This window comes from Megalobrama amblycephala, linkage group LG19, assembly GCF_018812025.1.
Source record: "Megalobrama amblycephala isolate DHTTF-2021 linkage group LG19, ASM1881202v1, whole genome shotgun sequence".
Classification (NCBI taxonomy): domain Eukaryota; kingdom Metazoa; phylum Chordata; class Actinopteri; order Cypriniformes; family Xenocyprididae; genus Megalobrama; species Megalobrama amblycephala.
In genome coordinates, this window is record NC_063062.1 from 8,733,558 (window position 1) to 8,757,531 (window position 23,974).

At 35.9% G+C, this 23,974-nt stretch overlaps 1 protein-coding gene across 3 annotated transcripts in view; it reads left to right on the plus strand.

The window, feature by feature from the left end:
- The window catches only part of cdh13 (cadherin 13, H-cadherin (heart)), a 421,886-nt gene that overhangs the window by 357,885 nt on the left and 40,027 nt on the right, over positions 1-23,974 (plus strand). For all 3 annotated transcript variants that reach the window (XM_048168174.1, XM_048168172.1, XM_048168175.1), the window contains one exon: positions 23,766-23,908. In XM_048168174.1, coding sequence (XP_048024131.1) covers positions 23,766-23,908 — 143 coding nt within the window. The remainder of the gene's footprint in view (positions 1-23,765; positions 23,909-23,974) is intronic.

Sequence of the window (23,974 nt, forward strand, 5' to 3'; positions counted from 1 at the left end):
GCTTGTTTATTTATCGATGCAATCTGGTGAATTACACAAATTTTCCCTCATCTAAGAATGGTCTGATTGTTTAGATTCACTCTAACAGTAACCCCATACATTTAGCTTCATTTTTTTTTGTGAATAAAACTTGCCACACTTCGAATCATTGTACTTTTCAAAGGCACCTTGTTGCAGACATGTTTGAAGCTCTCATTTGAACTCTAATCAATCTTTAGCTGATGTACCTCTGAGTGCTTCTCTAAATAAGTAATTCAGAGGAGCATGTCAGACATGGTTAAGATTTTAAGGTCTCTGATATGTTTGCTCTAAGGTTTTTCAGTTATCTCCACCCCTTTATTTAGCTCTGTCAGGCTTGTCAGTATGAGGTGAGCTGTGCATCATTGCTTGCCTGAGGGAAATCACAAACACAGAAACTATCAGAATTATGGGAAGGCTCGTTGGGTGCAAGCTCCCTTACCACCACAGGTCATTAGGAGTGATGCTGAGATTTACACTGTAGAATTTGTGTAATAGATTCAATTCTATTTACATTAGCTTGCAAAAGATTTGTTGTTGGCACAGTGGTACTTTTTGTACTTTATTAGATTTTCTTGCTCATTAATGTTGAGGTTGTAAGAGCTTCAATTGGGTCCAAGAACTTCCATAGTCAAGTAGAATCAAATCTCAACAACTGAGGGTTACTTTTCATGTAAAGGGCACTATTTGACTGTTGTTCGTCATTCAGTTGGATCATATGTTAAAGGGATACTTCAGGATGTAGCATTAAGCTTTGTATTAGTAGAATACCACTAGCTTTCCCCCCTTCATATCAGCCCGAGATGAGAGATGTATGCATTTTTATTCTGTAAAAAAGCCTCCGATGACGCAAAAATCGTCATTTTGCGTCATCGGAGGCTTTTTTGGCCAGCTTTTTTACAGCCAGTAATAGCAGGTAGTTCCGCATTTTTTCACCACGCCCATACATATGCGCGTTTGAAGTTACTCACGGACATAAATCAAAGATTTTATCAAAAGTGGGTGTCAATTATATTTTTAAGCTTACCGTAATTAACATTATTTTGTTATAGTCTGCACTACATCAGTGGTTCATCTCGCAAATTTATCGGTCTCTGCAGTCATCTCAACCAATACAGCAACAGGCTTTTGTGGTAACGTTAGCATAAATAGATAAATAGACTAACTCAGTTTTACAGAACAGTGGCTTTACTTTGATAACAGTCAACTTATATGCATCTTATATGTAATTGTCTATCTAACGTTACTTTGCTAAGTTTGCAGTTTTACTGCTACCTACAACACTACATATAGGCTACTGTGTTATCAGAAATAGAGTCTAGTATCAGCGAGTCTTACCTCTAGGCGAATACGCTTAGTACCAGATGGCCCAGGCTGTTCGTCCTCTGGGAAAGTGAATATTGATGGTATCGCGGTGTCCTTCAGAATGGTTCTCTTCATTGCAAGGATATTTGGTTCGTAGTCCTCGTGCTTGAAATGGAGACTACATATTCTGCGGTTTTTTAGGTTTTCTATAACGGTGTCATCTCCAAACTTCGGGTGTTTGATGGCCCGCAGCCACTGTTTACATCGCTCCAAATCTTTAACTTAATCGGAAAATGATGGAAACTTACTTGTCCTTTCCTGGTTTTGGGTGTACATCCAGGTACAGAGCAATTTAGCACCATTTCGCTGTAAATGTATGAACTAACTCACGATTTATAGAATTAATATGTAACAAAGCAAGCCTAGTTGTTTGAATTTTCCTGGTAATGCCGCCTGTAACCGATAGGCGTGGTTTGGGTGTGGCCTCGCAAGGGCAGCAAAACAAGTGCATTCTGGGAGTTGTTGTCTTTCATCCACATTAGTCAAAAATACATTTTCTGCCTTTTCTCAGTCTAGAAAGCTCCAAATTCAAAAATAATTTCACATTTCTACTACATAAATGACCAATTTTAAATACACATTCATCTTTCCAAGGGTGAAGTACCCCTTTAACATTCGTGGGTTAGCATGATTTTAAGGCTCAGTGTGAACTAATTTGATTCTAGTCAACAATCTTATTTGTATACCCAACAATTCAGTCTTGTTTGCATGATTTAACCATATGTTCCATAACAGTCAAAATATAGTACGTAATTCTGAGCAAAACAAAAAGGATCTTTAATCTCACAGTTTTATCTCAGTGTATGGAAACTTATAATAACAAGTCTTGGGAGTGTCATTAAAACAACTCCACTAAACTTCCCTATAGGTACCAGAATCATTTCTTTTAAAGGGTTAGTTCACCCCAAAATGAAATTTTGTCATTAATTACTCACCCTCATGTCGTTCCACACCCGTAAGACTTTTGTTCATCTTCGGAAGACAAATGAAGATCTTTTTGATGACAGAATGTAAATTTATGTTCATTAACACAGTGACATGAAAAATTGCAACAAGCACATTTTACAAGGTCAAATATTATTGGGTAAAATTTGGTCTTCCATAGTTTTGGATCATGTTAACCATAGGTAAAACCACACATTGCACCTCATTACCATAGTAAAAAGTAACCAATGTTTATGTTTATATTTGTTATGAAGAAAGTAGCCTAAAGACATTTAGTATAATACAAATGCACAAAAACTGCTGAAATGAAATGAATATCCCACATTTCTTCCACAATCCCATGGTTTCAGTTAATCATGTACAGTAAATCATGGTAAATGTTGGATTGAAAAGCCTTCTAACTGTATCATTGTGGCCCAATGTTTCTCCCGCTTTCCACGTCAGTGTTGTTGAGAATGTCAGCACTGTTTCAACTGGCTTTAAAGTAGTTTAAATCATGAGGCATTTAATTTGTGTTTTGTATGGAAGAACTCTGCACTGATTTGGAACACTTTTCAATGGATCTCACAGTGCTGTTTTGTGGTTGCATGATTGAGATGGTCAGCGAGGAAATGCATTCGCTGTAAATCAGCGGTGTGTTTTATGCTGAGCTGATAAATGGTCCGTGTGGCATGCTTTTGGCGCATTTGCTGTTTAATGTTTCTCATGCAGTACGCAACAGAAATAGCAGAACTTATCAGTTATTGGCACCATCGCGACGGTCTGCAACACGCATGGGCAGCATTATTTGCATAGCGCATGAACATTATATTCAACATTTATCAAACTTTTGTTATAATCTTATTATGGAAAATTATATTGCAATAGTTATCATTATAATTTTATCGCCCAGTCCTTTCTGAACATGGTCATATAGTCTACATAGGGAGACTGAAACCTACTGTAGCAGTTGCTCCCCTGTAGAGTACCATCCACATCCAAAATCTAGTGCTTTCCCCTGGATCAGTGCATAAATCCCAGTCCAACACTTCTTCAAAGCTTTCAGTCTTTGAGTTCATCTCGCTCCAAAAAAATAAAAAGTTTTTGGAACATCTCTCTATATATAATTCTGAGATTGTTCCTCCCTTTGGCTGTGCTGCAGTTTAAAGCTCTGAGAAAAGGAGGTGAAAACTAAAATAAGATGGCTGGAGCTTGCTTGTGTAGAGAATTTCTCACATCTCTTTATATGCCGTATAGTCCGGATCAAGAGTGCTCATTCCTAAAGACAATTTCTACAGTTTACACATTCTACAGGTGACTAGGAATTTATCATGTTGTGCTAGATGTTCAATTGCTTTCTAACTTAAAAGTTTGTTTTTATTTGATAGAATACACTGTAAACCCTAATGCTCAAAATAAATAACTGGTTTGAGTAGGGTAACCTTAAATTAAACAAATTAGTTCAATCAAATTAACTTTTATGAGTATATAGAACTTTCTCTTTTTTGAGTTCACAAAACTGACACATTTTAAATAATTGTATTAGTTTAATTGTTTTGAATTTTATGAACTGGTTTCTTTTAATTTAGACAAACTTAAATTGAACTGAAACTTGGCTGGGATTTCAATTTCCCAGCATGCTTCGCCGTGACAATCGAAAGGGAGAGTAAATGGTATAATTAAGTGTTATGTAATGTTTATTTTGTGCAAGATTAATGTTAAGTGGGATATTTAGTAGTGTTTAATGTTTAGCTATGCTAATTTAGAAGATTTTCTGATATGTTGGGTTTTATGGTTGGTTAAGCATCATGGTGACAAGTGGAGCATGAGTTTAGTTTGAGAACAGATATGTTGAATGTTCTATATTGCAGTACTCATTCAGTAATTGCTATGCTATGCTAGTTTGTTATTAGCTAGTTTTAGCTAGAGTTAGCTAGTTAAAGCTTCCACTACTAAAAATATTAGTATACGTTGATATTACATGATCGTTTTGAATGAAATGTAGTTAAATGCATTTGGGGCCGTTCACATATTGCGTCTTTTGCACGCTCAAATTCCTTATTTCAAATGTAGCTGCGCGGCAGGCTCACTCATAATAAAAACGCGGTCGCGACGCACATACGGTGCTTTTTCCAGGCGCATCGAGAAGAAAAATTCTCAACTTTTCAGAACGCCGCAAGCGCATCGCAGGTCATGTGACAAGAACCAACTGATCAGCTTCGGCCTTTCCATAACAAAACATCGAAAACTCAGCTGAACAGCTGATCATAGCTCATAGCTGTTTTTATATCTCATCTTCATAAATATATCTAATAGTAAAGATAATGCAAAGGCTAGAAATCAATTTATCCTTTGATGAAACTTCCTCGTCGTCATGGAGAGCGCAGTTCATGGTTGCATAGCAACGACAGATGCCACGGGATTGCAAGTGCTTTGGAAAGGAGGAGAAAGCGGCACGGCCGTGCTTTCCACACGTTTTAGACGTGATATGTGAACGGACCCTTAAACTGGAATGGAGTTAGCTTACTAAAATATTTCAAGTTAAGAGCAATTAAAATGTACTAGTACCAAATAAAAAAATCTGCCAGTTATGCTTGCTTAAACTTTGAATTTCTTAACTTAAAAATTTGTGTAAGTGATTGCCTCAAATTTTTTGAGTTTTGCCAACTTAGTTTTTTTAAAGGTGCCATCAAATTGAAAATTTAATTTACCTTGGCATAGTTGAATAACAAGAGTTCAGTACATGGAAATGACATACAGTGAGTCTCAAACATCATTGTTTCCTCCTTCTTATATAAATCTCATTTGTTTAAAAGACCTCCGAAGAACAGGCGAATCTCAACATAACACTGACTGTTACATAACAGTTGGGGTGTACGCCCTCAATATTTGCATATGCCAGCCCATGTTCCCAACATTATGAAAGGCATTAGACAAGGGCAGCCAGTATTAACGTCTAGATCTGTGCACAGCCGAATCATCAGACTAGGTAAGCAAGCAAGGACAATAGCGAAAAATGGCAGATGGAGTGATAATAACTGTCATGATCCATGATATCATGATATTTTTAGTGATATTTGTAAATTGTCTTTCTAAATGTTTCGTTAGCATGTTGCTAATGTACTGTTAAATGTGGTTAAAGTTACCATCGTTTATTACTGTATTCACGGAGACAAGAGCCGTCACTATTTTCATTTTTAAACACTTGCAGTCTGTATAATTCATAAACACAACTTCATTCTTTATAAATCTCTCCAACAGTGTAGCATTAGCCGTTAGCCACGGAGCACTATCAAACTCATTCAGAATCAAATGTAAACATCCAAATAAATACCATACTTATGCGATTAGACATGCTCCATGACGAACACTTTGTAAAGATCCATTTTGAGGGTTATTTAGCTGTGTAAACTTTGTTCATGCAACGATTGAGTCGAGAGCTCTGGAGGGGTGGAGAGCGCGGAGAGCGCGAGCAATTAAAGGGCCAGCAGCATGAATCGGTGCATAGTTAATGATGCCCCAAAATGGGCAGTTAAAAAATTATTTTAAAAAAATCTATAGGGTATTTTGAGCTGAAACTTCACAGACACATTCAGGGGACACCTTAGACTTATATTACATCTTGTAAAAAAAAAAAAAAAAAACGTTTGATGGCACCTTTAACATACTACCAGGCAAAAGTTTTAAAACACTAATTTTCCCCAGTTTAATACCTTAAGGCCTGGACAGGGCTTAGATTCAGCCAGGATTAGGCCTTACTTCAATTAGGACATTTAAGTAGCTTTTATAAACATGCCCTAGAAAAAAAAACATTACAGGTGTGCATCTTGAGACAAAACAATGGCACTGACATATTTTAAGATGGTACAAGTTGCTTTCAGTTCAAACAGCTCAAACATGCACTTTAGTCTAGGACTAGGCTTAAGCCTTGTCTGTGAAACCGGGGCTAGATTACTTTAAAAATAAATCACATTAAATAAAAAAATCAATAGAACAATTAATAATCAATTGTTGTATTAAACAAAAAAAAAAAATGCATAACATCAAGCCCCACCCTAAATTCTTCTGTCATAAAATATTATTTTTTTTACACTGAAATACATCACAAGTAAAACAGCATTTCATATTGATGTGCATCATGTTTATGCTTCTATCGCTTGTTTCTGCTTCTTTTTCGCCTGTGTTTTGATCCAGAGATTCTGTAAAAACATGGATTGCCGGAAAATTTCGTCAATGGCGGTGAACCATTGTGTCATAAATGATGGAAAATTCCATCAATGGCGAGGAAATTGTTAATAAAAAGAGAAGTTCTTTAAGTGTACCACAGGTGACTTAATTCAAGGTCTTCTGTATGCTTTTATAAAAAAAAAAAAAAAGCTTTCATGCATGTTAAATGATTAATATAGTGCATGATTCATTGTAATAACAGCATAATTCCTACATTTGACAGTAGTATCAATACCTGCTCATATTTTAAAGCAGATTTGGGCTGTTTGTGTGCATTTATTTCTCCATTTGTGTGTTAGAGTGTTCGTAAGATGAAAAGCATGTTATTAGATGTAGCTTTGTCAGTAATAAAAGCTGTTAAGTGATGCCATTGCTTTAGAAACAGCTGCAGTCTGTGGAGATGCTGTGTCATCTGTGCCATTCTAGTGAAACACTCTCACACCTGCACTACCACACTTGATGTTTAACAAATGCAATATCGCAGCCAATATGCTGGATGATATTTCAAGTTACTTCATGAAATTTCTCACGTTGTTTAGCGATGTTAATTTGTTCCTGACATTGTTGTTCACTCCTCTGCTGGTGCAGTCTGGAAAGGTTGTAGTGGTAGTGACAGTTAATGAGATGCAGAACATGCTGGAATATGTTTGATGAGCATCTCTCCTCTCACCTCTTTGCTCTCCAGACCTAAAGGTATTGACCAAACTACTTCCTCCTTTGTAGGTTCTGCTTCCTGTGCACCCTCCTCTCATTAGTGTGTTGGAACTGCAGTACTCAGCAAGTACTGAAAGATGACAGACTGTGTCTAGATGACAGGCCAGTTTTCCTCTCATTAGAGCAGAAGATCTCGACCTTCATAACTCCAAGGTCTATTGTCAAAGGTCTCCATACATAGGCTATTATTTTCTATCGATGTGTTTCTTGATTTCAAACCTTTTTTAACAGAAAGTAAAAATATAAACTAAAATAATTGTGATTAATCTTACAAATTATTGTTAATGTAAACTGTTTGAATGCAGAATTTGCTACCCTGGACATTCACTGTAACTTTAACTCATGACTCGCTTTGCTTAGCCAGCTTAAAATTTATTAAAGGAAACATAAAATGTTTAAATATCTCTGGAGGATTTGAAATAAAAACTAAATTTGCCAATATGTTTTAGATCCGCTGACATTTGTTGGCGGGACAAATGACAAATTTGTCAGTTGAGTTTGCCAAGGTTCTATGCTGCCAAAAATGTCAGAGTTCTTGATTTTTCTCCAGATATGTCCGTTTTCATGTAGAACTACCTTAATGGTTAACAATTTTAATTATTCAATTATTTTAATATGACATGAATTATTTCAAATTGTTTTTAAGACATCTTGCTGCCTCTGTATTTGAGTTTTGCATGGTGTTGCAGCAACACATTTACATGCAAAAAGTTTTTAGAATAGCACTTGACTTTGGCTTTTCCTTAAGTACATTATGTGGGTGATGTGGGTTTGTATATGTTAATTGTCTCTTTGTGTGTATGTGGGCGAACCATTAATTAATCACCATTGTTAAATGAACTCTTTTGAAGAGTTAAGTTTAAGTTTGCTGTAAGCGTTGATTAATCACCGGTAGTTGTGTGCATTGTGTTTATTTGGAGGTCTCTCTGTCCCTATTCAACAAAGCAATACTATAGTATGGCTGTCTTTTTTAATTAACAACAACTCTGAAGCCTTCACATCTTGGAAAACTCTTAGCAACCACAGCCGACCCCTTATTCTATCCTTGAGTTCCTGGAACTTAAAGATTGTCGTGAAAATAAATAAATAAATAAATAAATAAAACAAACATGCCGCATTCAGAATAATCTCTTCTGAGCTGCGTTGAGTTAGGTGACAGTGGAGGAGGGAAGATTTTGGGCTGGTTCACGTCAGGTCTCACTTACTCTGCAGTGGCTGCTTAAAAGAATAACTGCACTCGGAAAAACTGAATTAATCATGATAAATGTGAAGATGCCTGGCCTCCATGACTCCTTTTTTTTTTTTTTTTTTTTTTTTACAGAGTTAACCATTTCTTCTCACAGAATGTTCCACAGTGTCAGCTATAATTCCAAGCAAGTTTCTTATCTTATTTACTCGCACGGTGCCGGCAACGTCCTCATGGTTGTTGTTTACACTTTATTGCATGCTGATACCTCAAATAATTCTGATTTAATCTTGACAAACTATATATACAGTACAGTCCAAAAGTTTGGAACCACTAAGATTTTTAATGTTTTTAAAAGAAGTTTCGTCTGCTCACCAAGGCTACATTTATTTAATTAAAAATACAGTAAAAAACAGTAATATTGTGAAATATTATTACAATTTAAAATAACTGTTTTCTATTTGAATATATTTCACAAAGTAATTTATTCCTGTGATGCAAAGCTGAATTTTCAGCATCATTACTCCAGTTTTCAGTGTCACATGATCCTTCAGAAATCATTCTAATATGCTGATCTGCTGCTCAAGAAACATTTAATGTGTATAATTGTACAAAATATTTGTGTACAATATTTTTTTTCAGGATTATTTGATGAATAGAAAGTTCAAAAGAACAGTGTATCTGAAATCTAATCTTTTGTAACATTATAAATGTCTTTACTGCCACTTTTGATTGATTTAATGCATCCTTGCTGAATAAAAGTATTCATTTCTTTAATTTCTTTTCAAAAAAATAAAAATAAAAATTCTTACTGACCCCAAACTTTTGAACGGTAGTGTATAATGCTACAGAAGCTTTGTATTTCAGATAAATGCTGTTCTTTTGAACTTTCTATTCATCAAGGAATCCTGAAAAAAAGTACACAACTGTTTTCAACATTGAAAATAATCATAAATGTTTATTGAGCAGAAAATCAGCATATTAGAATGATTTCTGAAGGATCATGTGACACTGAAGACTGGAGTAACGATGCTGAAAATTCAGCTTTGCATCACAGGAATAAATTACTTTGTCAAATATATTTAAATAGTACACAGTTATTTTAAATTGTAATAATATTTCACAATATTACTGTTTTTTACTGTATTTTTAATTAAATAAATGTAGCCTTGGTGAGCAGACGAAACTTCTTTTAAAAACATTAAAAATCTTAGTGGTTCCAAACTTTTGGACTGTACTGTGTATATATATATATATATATATATATATATATATATATATATATATATATATATATATATATATATATATATACAGTATATACAATTTGAATGTATTTTTAATATATTTCAAAGTGTAATGTATTCCTGTGATGGCAAAGCTGAATTTTCAGCATCATTACTCCAGTCTTCAGTGTCACACGATCCTTCAGAAATCATTCTAATATGCTGAGTTGGTCCTCAAGAAACTTTTCTTATTATTATCAATGTTGAAAAAAGTTTGTGGATTACAAATATTTTTGTGGAAACCATGATCCATTTTTTTCCAGGGTCCTTTGATGAATATATTTCTATAAAAAGCTCAAAAGGAAATAGAAATCTTTAGTAACATTATAAATGTCTTTACTGTCACTTTTAAACAATTTAATGCATATACTTGACTGACCCTAAACATTTGGACTGTGATATTCATGCATAAATATATCAGGTGTAGAATAAAGTACCCATTTAAAATTATTTCAACAAATAGAATGACTTTGGGAGTCCAAGAGGAATAGAATTCTGTTAGGGAAAGAATTTTGCACGACTCCATTTTGGCTCATTTTCATGGAAATTCATAAAATATAGGCTTGTCCTACGGAAATAGACTGCAACAAATCTATATCTGATCTCTATTTCCTCTTGACATTAATAATGAGTAAGGTGGTATTAGTCTGGGAAACAGTTTTGAGAGACAGCCGTTATTTGGTTAAATAATTAAAACTATCCAAAAGGTGCCAACAGGAAAGATTGTGAGTGGCAAGGCCTCTCTGAAGCATGGTTGAATTGCTTTTCTCTGACTTAATTACAGGGTTATGATTTTCAACCGATGCAAAGAGCAGCTTTTTGTGCCTTATTATGATAATAAATTAGATTTTATGTATTGCATTGCTGAGGCATGATAATTTATGGAAATGAAGCTGAGGTATTGGTTCCTGTTAGCTCAGTTTTGCAGTTTAGTTCTCAGGCGGCGAGCTCTTGCACAAGGCAAAAAAAATGTGAAAGAGATAGAGGATGGATCTATGAGTGTGTGGTGTGTCCACACGCTTGACTGCTGATACCACACCAAGAGCTTTGATGATTCTCACAGTCTTTGCTTAAGCTTACTGTAATCAAGTGAACGTTCGTCTGAACACATGCTCCAGAATCCTCAGTGGCTGAATAAACTTTGCACAGCTTGGCGTATCTTTGTTTATGGGGGTCTCGGTTTGAAACGGCATTATTCTAAGAGGTCCTAGCATTACATCATGTCCGGCTAAATTGCCTCTCTCTAACCGGCAGGGGGTACTTAAGCAGGTTCCAAATAGTACGTAGTCCTATCAAACAGAAATTATGATATAGTGTTCATCAATGTCTGTTCTTTGTTTTATATAACATACAGTATAGTAACACACTATGCAATAGCTAACATGATATAACAACATGATATAGAAATACTTTTACATCATTTAATAATCTTGGTTAATGGTGTTCGTTTCTGTTTATACAATTTTCTAACCATATTTACTGGTTTACATGTAAATCATTAATATAGCAATGCAAGTAAACAGCATTTACAAGAATGTATTTAAAAGGATAGTTCACCCAAAAATGAAATTTCTGTCATTACTCACCATCATGTCATTCCAAACCCATAATACCTTCGTTCATCTTTAGAACACAAATTAAGATATTTTTGATGAAATCCGAGAGTTCCCATAGAAAGCAACGAAATTACTACATTCAAGGTCCAGAAAAGTAAAGATATTGTTAAAGGTGCCCTAGATTCAAAAATTGAATTTACCTCGGCATAGTTAAATAACAAGAGTTCAGTACATGGAAAAGACATACAGTGAGTCTCAAACTCCATTGTTTCCTCCTCCTTATATAAATCTCATTTGTTTAAAAGACCTCCGAAGAACAGGCGAATCTCAACATAACACCGACTGTTACGCCCCCCAATATTTGCATATGCCAGCCCATGTTCCCAACATTATGAAAGGCATTAGATAAGGGCAGAACGTCTGGGTGTGCACAGCTGAATCAACAGACTAGGTAAGCAAGCAAGGACAATAGCAAAAAATGGCAGATGGAGCAATAATAACTGACATGATTCATGATAACATGATATTTTTAATGATATTTGTAAATTGTCTTTCTAAATGTTTCGTTAGCATGTTGCTAATGTACTGTTAAATGTGGTTAAAGTTACCATCGTTTCTTACTGTATTCACGGAGACAAGAGCGTCACTATTTTAATTTTTAAACACTTGCAGTCTGTATAATGCATAAACACAACTTCATTCTTTATAAATCTCTCCAACAGCGTAGCATTAGCTGTTAGCCACGGAGCACAGCCTCAAACTCATTCAGAATCAATGTAAACATCAAAATAAACACTGTACTTACGCGATTAGACATGCTGCATGACGAACACTTTGTAAAGATCCATTTTGAGGGTTATATTAGCTGTTTGAACTTTTTTTATGTTGTTTAATGCAAACGCGAGCTCTTGGGGCGTGGAGCACGAGATTTAAAGGGCCACACACCCTGAATCGGCTTATTTCTAATTATGCCCCAAAATAGACAGTTAAAAAAAAGAATTTAAAAAAATCTATGGGGTATTTTGAGCTGAAACTTCACAGACACATTCAGGGGACACCTTAGACTTATATTACATTTTAAAAAAAAGTTCTAGGGCACCTTTAAAATAGTAAACATGACTACAGTGGTTGAACCTTAATGTTAAGAAGTGAGGAGAATATTTTTTTGTGCGCAAAAACAAATAAAAAATAATGACTTTATTCAACAATATCCTCCCTACCCTGTCATTCTTCTACATTGTTTATGTTGAAGACACATTGCAGAGCTTCCTTGTTCTACATCAGAATGCAGACTCAGTATTGGCAGGCTCCTGCATCAGCATCACACGCATGCGTCATGGTGCTCACGTGAACAGCGTCGGCCAATACTGAGTAGTGTTGTCAAAAGTACCAACTTTGATACCAAGTTGATACTGAAATTTTAAAAATGTGATGCTGAGTTGAGTTCTGTTGAGAGGATTCGTAAAACACCTCTGATTGGCCATTGTGTTCAAGTGCTCATCAGATATGTCTGTGATTGGCTACAATGATCAACACTTAAAAAACATGTTGTAAATAGACATCAGTGATGCTCTTCACTGAGTGCTTAAACAGATACACACAAGAGTATTTGAAAGCAGGCGTATATCAGTGGACCGGTCCGCCGATCGACTCCTGCTTTCAAATGTTCCCGCTCCTACTTTCAAACGCTCCCGTACGTTGATCATTGTAGCTAATCAGACATATATGTTGAGCATATGAACACAATGCCAATCAGAGATGTTTAAGAAATCTATTCAACAGCACTCAAAGCATTTTTTTAAATTTCAGTAACGACTTGGCATCGAAGTGTGTACTTTTGACAACACTAATGCGGAGCCAGCATACTTGAAATTGTTGAATAAAGTCGTTATTTTTGTTTTGTTTTTGCACAGAATGAGTATTCTTGTCGCTTCATAACATTAAGGCTGAACCACTGTAGTCACATTGACTATTTTAACAATGTCTTTACTACTTCTCTGGACCTTTAATGTTTCTTTCTCTAATGTTTCTCCAAATCTAGCGATTTGGAACGGCATGAGGGTGAGTAATTAATGAAAGGATGGATAGATAGATAGATAGATAGATAGATAGATAGATAGATAGATTTGTTGTTTTGTTTACTGAAAAATATGAGTAGCTTGTAACTTGAAAAACAACATTTCCAAAGTAGCTTCCCCAACCTTGGAGAAAGTGTGTATGTGTGTTTGTGTCAGTGTTTGCTGAACCTGTGAAGGCTGTCAGAAGGTTAAGCAACAGAGTGAGATGAATGGATGGCGAGCGACAGTCTGAACTTTAACGAGGAGTTAATGGACAGGCTGGCAGAACGGACTGCACCCACAGAAGGGGTCTGATTCCCTCTGAGTCTGACCATGGCTGATTGATGGGCCGTCTCCCCCTGTTTATATTTTCCTGCCTCCCTGTCACATTTATTTCCTTTGTACAGCTCTTTCTGCCAATATGAAACCGAAATATCTGCAGGGGTGACAACGGCAATTTGTCCCATACATGAGAGTTGAGGGATAGTTTATAGCACAGCTGTTTTTCATCAACCTCTGCATCTTTGTGCACTGATCTGATGTGGGGTCTGGTGGATGCACATATGGGAGTTGAGTTGAGTTAAGTCATTGTGAATGAATCCCACCAAGAGATGAACTTTGAACGAGAATGATGCTGAGTTTGGGAAATGTGATTTTCACTCAGAACGTGGTCCAAAGCAGTTCCAAACCACACTGTCGTTGAATTGCAATGGCTAAAAGTAATATCCTAATGGGTGCATCCATCCTATTTTACAAACATAGGACAGTCAGAGCATTAGTATAAGTGTGCCACTTGCTCGTCTCTGCGGATATGTGTTTGCTAAAAAAGAGATCTGTTTTTTGGGCCATAGGATGTAATAAAGTTCAGCACAGAACAGAATATTAAAAATTAAAGCACATATTAAAGAGGACCTATTATTTTTTTTTTTTTTTACATTTTCAACTTTATTCAGTGTGTAATGTTGCTGTTTGAGCATGAATATTCCTCATTTAAATATTTCTTGCCTAAGGCATATGCAGAAAAAGGGACAAGGCCTGGTTGAGTTGCGTTAGTAGTGTGTTGAAACATTAAATTTCTGAAACACGCTCAAAGCTGTTGACCAATCACAACAGAGCCAACCAATCAGAGCACATTGTGCTTTTCGGAAGGAGGGGCTTAATAGAGACTGTAACTAAACAGAGCGTTACTAACAGACTGGGAAAAGAGGTGCTACATCAATTTAAAATATGTGAAAAGTAATGTTTTTTTTAACCATTCAAGCATGAAAACCTACTCTTGTAGACTGCAAAAACAAAATCAAGACTGTGAAAAAGGGCCTTTTTAATACTAAGACAAAAAGGTTTTACATCAAGTGTACATTTTCAGCACAACAAAATAATGTGTGCATGAACTCCAAAATATTGTTCTGCAGCGATGTCTACGGTACATATATATTATTATTTTATCATTATTATTGGGAGGCTAGGTCATTTTTTCAGTGCTTTGGTGCTGATCAATTCAATTCAGGTTACTTTATAAATAGGACTTTGTAGATACTGTAAGAGCATGCTTACATAATTAGTATCTATTGTTTTAAGAGCATGCTTATATAATTAGTATCAATTCCATTTGATGCTGTTAGTGGCACAGATGTTTTACACTTAAAAATGCATATACTTTCATTATTTGCATCATCATAATATGGATCTTTATAGGAGTTTTTTTATTTTATTTTATCAAGCCAGTTCAATGTGTGGGTCAGCATTGGTTTCTTCTCACATGGATCCATGCCATGAGCACAAACCAGGAATAAAAGGATCAGAATTTATGTACGAAAAAGCCAGAATGTCCCTCCTGCAGCAGAGAAGCTGTTTGCAGCTCTCCCCTGTTCTCTATTAGATGGTAACGTGGAGAAAAGCCCCTCTGGCCTCCGCCTCCTCGCAGTGATACAGGAGCATAAATATGCACCGCACCTCAGGCCCTCTTCAGGCCTGACATATCATGAAAGGGTGTAAGGAGTAAAAAGTGTATGAAAAGGTGTCTCAAGGAAAAGCATTTCATACATTTTAGATTTAGGTGAAGAAGAACAAGTCTTGTTTCTGTTGGTTTTTTGTTTTTTGTTTTTGGGTTTAAGCTTACTAATGCCCTAACACTGGTGAGGTGAGCTTATTAGATTATTGAGCAGGTTTTTAGATTTGTGAGCAGTTGTGATTATGGCTGAAATATTGGTTTGTTGTCTTCAATCTAGCAATCAGGCAACATGGAGACCTTAAAGGGTTAGTTCACCCAAAAATGAAAACTATGTCATTAATGACTCACCCTCATGTCGTTCCAAACCCGTAAGACCTCCGTTCATCTTCGGAACACAGTTTAAGATATTTTAGATTTAGTCCGAGAGCTTTCTGTCCCTCCATAGAAAATGTATGTACGGTATACTGTCCATGTCCAGAAAGGTAATAAAAACATCATCAAAGTAGTCCATGTGACATCAGAGGGTCAGTTAGAATTTGTTGAAGCATCGAAAATACATTTTGGTCCAAAAATAAGAAAAACTACGACTTTATTCAGCATTTTTTCAAGTAGATTCATACTGTCTTCTTTACGTTAAGTACTATATTGTTTCTTTTAGATAGACAGAAACGTTTTTTGTTTACCTGCTTGACTAGTTTCGGCTACTTCCTGTAGCCTTCGTCAGAAGCGTCACGTGATGTTGCTGTGACGTGTCTTATAGGCTGCTTATGTTGTTTTGCCAGACAGTAGGGAGAGCTTGCGCCCCCTACTGTCTGACGCCTTCTCCAGGACCACATCCCAGGTGTGGGATAAGGTGTAGGCTCCCTCGTCCTGGTTCATGGTCCTTGGTGCACGTTTCTTAATTTCAATGGCCTCTTTAATCAGAACAGGTAAATCTCAAATCGGCCATATCAGATCATTGTAAGAGGGAAAATCATATCATGGATTGGGATAATGCCAGGGTCATCCGTGCTGAAAGTAACAAATATCACCGCTGGATTAAAGAGGCCATTGAAATTAGGAAACGTGCACCAAGGACCATGAACCGGGACGAGGGAGCCTACACCTTATCCCACACCTGGGATGTGGTCCTGGAGAAGGCGTCAGACAGTAGGGGGCGCAAGCTCTAATTTTCATTTTTGGGTGAACTAACCCTTTAATGAGCTGCCAAACACATGACAAGTTAAACACACATGCAGTTTACATTTTCACTTTTTCAGCATTGTACATCAGTCATTGTTAATATCTTGCAGTGTTATAATTTTCCTCATTCGTGTATTTGTCAACAGAATGTTTTAATTAAAAGCATTCAATTAAGCCAGGGATTCCCAGGCTTTTTAATCAACCAAATCCCTTTGATGTAAAATATTAATTTTATGTACCTCCTGAGATTCACCCAAAAATGAAACTTCTGTCATTATTTACTACCTTGAATATTTGGTTTAACTAAATGTATTTTTTTCTTGATTAAAATTACATGTATGCCATTTATTTTGAATAAAACTAGAATTAGCAAAAATTACAATAAATATTCTATAAAATTAAAGTATATTTAACTCAGAGGGGGTAAAAAAAAAAAACATTACTAAAACAAATGACAGGTTTGGAACAACATGAGGGTAAGTAAATGATGACAGAATTTTTTTTTTTTTTTCATTTTTGATTGAACTGTCTTTTCAATATTTCAATAATTTAACAACAAATTTGCACGTTCATGGCTCTCTGATATCAGTTAACGGTCATGAAGGTAAACAAATAAATTAAAAAAAAAATTTAAATTGTAAAATTATGAATATTTATTATAATATTATAAATATAAAAATCTTTTTTTCAGTTAGTGTTGTACAGTTTTTTTTTGTTTTTTTTTGTTTTTAATTTTACATTTTTATGTTTTAACTAATTATCTTTTCATAAACTCACAAACTCCCCGCAGTTTCCTCACAAACCCCTAGGGATTTGTGAGCCCCAGATTGAGAAACATTTAATTATTGTTATGATGTGCATTTTCCATCTTATCTTTGGGCCTGTTTACACTTGGTCCCTTAATGTGATTTTTTTTTTTTTTTTTTTTTTTTTTAATGTGATTCTATCCATCATGTTAAAACTCTTCCATTTACAATTGGCCACATAAATATGTCTCCGCAAAACAAATATAAATCTGATCTTCAATTCCTGCACTGTATGCAAACTTAATGGAGTTCATGTCCACAGAAGCAACAGATATAAGCTGCAATTTATTTATCATTAGCTAATTTCCAGATCAAAGGAGAGAGAGCAGCATCAGCACTGGTAAGATAATTTAGATTGTGTCTAAAATCGCCCCACATACCCTCATTCACTATTCCCTACATTAGTCCAGTAATATAGTTCACTCGAGGGAGTAAATGAAAAAGAGTGAGCAAATTCGGACACTGAGTGTGCCAGAAGGGCTGCTGCTTTTGCATAGTTTGTACTTGCTGTTTAATAATCATTTGAAACAACTGGCAGTTCCATTAGTAAGGTGAATACCTGTCACCTCTGATAACAGATCAATCTAAATTTTAATGCAGACACACACATTTTCTGTAAAGCTGCTTTGAAACTATATGTATTGTGAAAAGCGCTATACAAATAAATGTAAATTGAACTGAATATGTATTCACACATACTACTCTTTTGGCATACTGTTTTTTCATACTATATAGGTGAAGTATTTGATTTCAGACACAGCGCTACTGTCTTACAGACTAAAATGGATGCTGATGAAACTTCTGTGTCTTTTATCCTTTCTTGGTGGACTTTGGGACCAGAGAAGATCCAACCCAGATTCTCCTTGAGACATAACAGCTAACAGGGAACATTCTCAGAACTTCGGCTAACATTCTGGCAAGGTTTTCTCAAAGTTACGAACAACTGTTTTTCCAGTAACGTTAATAGAATGTAATAGAATGTCCTTAAAACGTTAGCACAAAAATGTTGTTATACATAATTCATGGCAGGTTTTTTTTTTTTTTTTTTTTTCTGAAACGTTAAATGTTACTACTTGTTTGTACATTCAGAGAACATTCAAAAGTAGCATTCCTGTATGTTTGAAGAATGGAATGTTCCCATAACGTTCACATAACCAAGAAAAATGTTTTTCAAACTGGACGTTATGAACATTCTGAGTACATTGTGAAATAACATTTTCATAACTTAATAAGAACATTAGCAAAATGCTCTTTTAGAACATATTTTTGTTAAATAGGTTGCTGGCAAATGAAATTTCTTCTGAATTCATATGAAACTTTGGCCAAAAGGATGAGGACTTTGTGGTATCCTTCGTAGTTGTGTTGTTATAATTTGTGTCATAGTGTGACAATGTGTGGAAATGAAAACACCTAGATCAGCCGAAGCTTTGATTAGGTGTGAAAAGTCTTTGACAGCTTATTTGTGGTCATTAGCACGTAACATTATAGATAACATATTAATTTGCATAATGTGTTTTTAATGACACGCTAATGACATTGAGAGGAGGCTAATTGAGTGAATCACTGTGTGTGTGGATTAGAAAAAAAGCATTGTTAATGAAAGAGTTTTCTTACAGTACGTTTGAGCAAGCGTCTAGGCCACACCCCCTTTGCAAACTTTCAGGCTGTCTGATTAATGGCAGTGCAGAAGGTCTGAGAAATAGATTCAAGAAATGAAATATCCATTTGTTTTGTGTCAGTATGAATTGCCAGTTCATTCAAGTCGCTCAGAGTGTGCTGTCGAAAAGAAATGGAGGGTTGTCAGAGCCGTGATGCTGCACGGCAGACAACACCAAAAAAAGTAAATGGCCTTGACTTACTTTATGTGGGTTTGCATGTGTGTTTTTTGTGTTGTTTTTTTTATTATTGGTATTATTATTATTATTATTATATACAAGAAAATGTCCCACTATTCAGATTTTTGTACTTTATGTGCATGTGTCTTTGTATTTTTTCCTGAAGATTTTATTATTATTTCTTTTATTATGTACAAGATACTGTCAAACTGTTCTGATGTTTGTACTTGGCATACAAAGCTGCTCCCTTATTCAGCAGCATAAGGCTATTGACTGCATTTGCAGCCTTTGTGACACTCCAGGCCATAAAAAATTCTCTTACAAATGCCAGCTGATTTTACAGGAGAATTACAAACTATCACTTGCACATCTGAAGTCAGGATGTAAGGTATTTGTACCCAGAGCAGCGTGATGGTAATCTCATGCTGGCTTGTTTCCGAGAGCTTGTCCTCGTGAATCAGAGAACATTTCCCTGAGATGTGTTGTGATAGAATGTTGATAAGATAGAATGGCTTTGTGAAAGATGCTTTTTTGCTGATGGAAGGGCGTACAAGGGGGCACAATGGAGCAGAAAAAGCGTAGGCCTACTTTTTTTGGTCTCAAAATATATCAATCCAAAAAAAAACATGTTTAAAAAAAGTTAGCTTAAAAATCATGTAAATATCATGTAATATATTGCTGCTGGGGGAGAAATTTCCCAAAACAAAATTATGGTTTTCACAAAAATATTAAAAAGCACAACCGTGAATGATGATAAAAAGAAGTGTTAAGTGTCAAGCACCAATTCAGCACATTAGAATCATTTCTGAACGATCATTTGACACTAAAGATTAGAGTAATGGCTGCTGAAAATGGCATTAAATAAATTGCATTTTAAAATATATTAAAATAGAAAACAGGTATTTCAATTTTTATATATTTTTTTTTAATATTTCACAATATTACTGGTTTTACTTTTGTTTTATATATATATATATATATATATATATATATATATATATATATATATATAAAGGAGCCTTTGACAGCACCGTGTCCTAACCAGAAACGACGCGATGCTGTGACGCGATTAAAGTTATCGGAGTTTTTGTCCTAACCGGGTGTTCCTCACATAGACATATAATATATGTCTATGGTTCCTCATACGTCCTGAAAAGTGAAGCTGCGGGCTCTTTGATTGCCCCCTGGAGGCTGGATGCAGTACAGGTCATAAACCCCGCCCTCTCAATACAGACAAATGAGACTTAAGTTAAAACTTAAAAATAAATTACGCTTCAAATGAAATTTTCCAAAAGATGGTTTTGGTCATTTGAGGTAGTTGTTATCATGCTGATTTATATTCAATTGTTCGTTTTTGTGATAAGTTTGATTTTAGCTAGCAATTTGGTGCTATAGAAACGGGGCGTGTCGTCGTGATTCACAATTGATTGACAGCTTCTCTGAGGACTGTCGGAGCTTCGAGGGGAGATTGAAGATATATAACTAACTATTAATTTTCAATTTCTGTGTTATTTCACAACAACAAAATGAGCTGTTCAGCAGTAAACTATACTAACTGACCTACAGGATCTGATGGATATCTGAGCTTTTCTTGGTAATGTTAATTGTGGGCTTCATAAGCTAATTAATAAACGTTATTAGTTAAGATAACATGCCTAACGTTAGCCATGACGGGGGAAAAAAGCAGGTGATCGTTATCTAATTAACTATAAAGCACTGTCTACAGCAGTCGATCTCCTGTAACGTTAGTTTAACCCTTTATTTAAAATGGCAGGACCGTTTCTGACATTTTAGAGTTGTTTTCTAGTGGCATATTATATTGAGTTTATCTACTGAATTTGCTGTTTCAAAAATATTATTGCTCTAGAAACAGAATAGCCTTTTTTTTTTTTGACGTTTTTGCGTAACGTGTCAGCGCCCATCGGCGTCCGTTTTGGCTTCAGTTCAATACTATGGAAAGAAGCGGCGTCGCGTCCTTTTTTTTAGTCTATGGTCCTAACCAGCCGCGACACGCGATGATTTTATTTAGAAACGGTTTCTATATTTCTCCGTGACATTGCGACTGGAACAGCAACACAAAGTATGTCAGTGATAATATCAGGCACTGTTTATGTGCTTTATTTACTGTTAAAAGCATCTAATGTGAGTTTAAATTTCATTCTGTGTTCCCAGCTTTTAGCTGTAATGAAAACAACACTGGCTAATTAACCTCAGATCTTGAAAATAAATAAATGGGCACAAGAACATTCAAACTGTCAACTCAATGCAAACAAACAAATGTATTCTATGACAAGATTGTTTCAGTCACTCCGTATGTACTTTAAATAATGTTTAAATGGTGTAATATTTATGAATTTTACTATCTACTGACCCATTTCATTGCGTCTGCTGTGCTCTTGCCAAGAGAGCCCGCCCATACTCTCTTCTGATTGGCTGGGTTTTTTTGATTGATTTTATTGCTTCTCATTGTCACATCGTGGCCGTTTCTCAATATGCGTACTTGTCTGTACTTGTGCTCTCGTGGACTTGTGAAACGTCATCAGTCGCTGTCCAAGTACTGTTCCAATTCAAAGTTCACATCTAGCCAAGTTCAGTTCAAATTCTCGGATGTGTTCTTGATCCGCCCCTTTTATCGAGGATGCATCGAGAGGTGACTTGTGCAGACTTGAGACAGCCAGGTATCCCAGAATGCATCTCGCACTAACCAGCAAGCGTCAATAGTAAAGGAGAAACCCCGCATAATTTAAACATATTACTGTTTTTATGTCATGATATGTAGTTTTAAGAGTTTTTCAGGCAAGAATGTGTTGGTTTAAAGCTCAAATTTGTGTTTTATTGATACAGATTGCGCCTTTCTGACAATTTGATCTGACGTTGTCGGAGTTGTGAGATCCAGGCGATCACCGGACGCTCAGCGCTCATGTACCCAGCCGAGAGCAGCCTTATCTCGGCTTGTCCTTCTGACGTTTGCCGCTGGCTCCGTTTTGGCTGAGGGCAACGTGACGTTTGTTCATAACTTTATATATGGCTATTTAACTTTTGTATCCTACTAAAGCGCTGATTTTGTACGCTTGACTGAATTGTTTGCTTTATTTCTTATTGTATATTCTTACCTTTTATAATGGCTATTATTGATCATTAAAACTGACATAAAACAAAGAGACATGGTTTTGTTTTATGTTATAGCCTATTTCATTTTATTACAGTGAAGTTAATCAGAGTAAGCACAAATAGTATTACATTTAATATTTTTGAAATATATACGAAAAGAGGCAGGGTTGTTTAATATTTCGTTTTGTTATAAATATATGCACATTGCAGATAATCAATCACTCGTTGCCTGAGACTATTAATATGTTTTTGTTTGTTTTTTTAAATAAAACGAAAAGAGGCAGAGTGGTGTTTTATAACAAATTTCGTTTTATTGTTGGCTAAAATATACATAAAGAGATAACCGGAGAAGCCAGAGCGAGCTGAGTGACGTTATCAAGAACGCTGCTGTTCCATTTGCAGAATCACCGGACTTGTGTTCTCCCGTCCACGGGAGCTCGTTCTCCTGAGTCGAACTTGCCAAGTCATAACTACCAAGGATGCGAGTCCGAAGTTTGCAAACTTGGTTTTGAGAAACGGCCCGTGTCTAGTGTGGACAGTCAAATTGCTTGTCGCTGGAATATTGCATCGCGTCTGGTTAGGACATGAGACCTCTTTTTTCCAAGAAAATCTTACACAGTAGTGTATGGGTAAAAAATTGTATGCGCATATTTTACAAATCTTATATATTCCTTTTTTTTTTTTTTTTTAAATAGAAACTTACTAAAACGTGTTATTAAAGAAAGAAGAATCATATACAGTATAGAGGAACTCATAAAATCAGCTCTGTGTCTTTATTCCCCAGATCTGTTTTTGCTTTAGGAGCAGTTCCATTTTTTAACCCCTTAGGACAGGAAAAAAATCTTTGTTGGTTGTGTGAATGTTTGTGTTCTTTTGGGAAAGGTATCCAAGTCAGCAAGACTTTTCAGAAAAAAGAAAATAAAATCCCCCTCCTCTGTTTTGAAAGAGTCTCTATGGGTTTCCTGAAAGCAGTAAAGCTGTAGAACTTGGCATTTCATTTGGTGTGTTTGTCTTTTATTTAGCTTGTAAATCTGTGACTCAATTCCAGATTTCAGCATTACCACCACTGCTTTTATCCAATCGTACAAACGCACATGCTTAGGTGTTCTGGGGGTCGCGGCTGAGATATGATCGCATGGTTACCCAATTACAAAATGGCTCATTACTCTTAGAGTCGTTGCAGGTCATTTATCACTTCTACATGTTTCAGGCACTCTTCTTGCTCCATTTCTTCTTATTTCACTTTCAGCTGACCTTCCTGATAACCCGTCACCACTCTGTAGCGCTAATGCTTGGGGTCATGTTGCTTAAAGATAAAAAATCTGGTCTGGGAATCAGGTTCGAACGCCGCAAGGGTTAATTCATGAGCTGTCAGCATTGTGTTTTTAAACATACGTCAGATTGGTCTGAGGGGATTGTCCCTGTAATAAGTGCACAAATCAACTGAAAGACATTTAGAAATCCTTGAGTTTTGGGAAACTTTAAAAGCACAACCCATTCTAAGAGTTGCATATGTTAAGTGTGTAATGGTCATGTGTGCCCCTCAGGTTCGCTGTGTTGAGAGACCCGGCAGACTGGCTGATCGTGAACCCGTTCAAAGGCAACGTCACCACCAGGGCCATACTGGACCGCGAGTCTCCACATGTTCACAACAACCAGTACACTGCTCTATTCATGGCCACAGATAACGGTAGGGCTTTGTTTTTTGTTTTTGTTTTGCATGGGTTCTTATTTTATTTGTCTGTATTTTTACGTA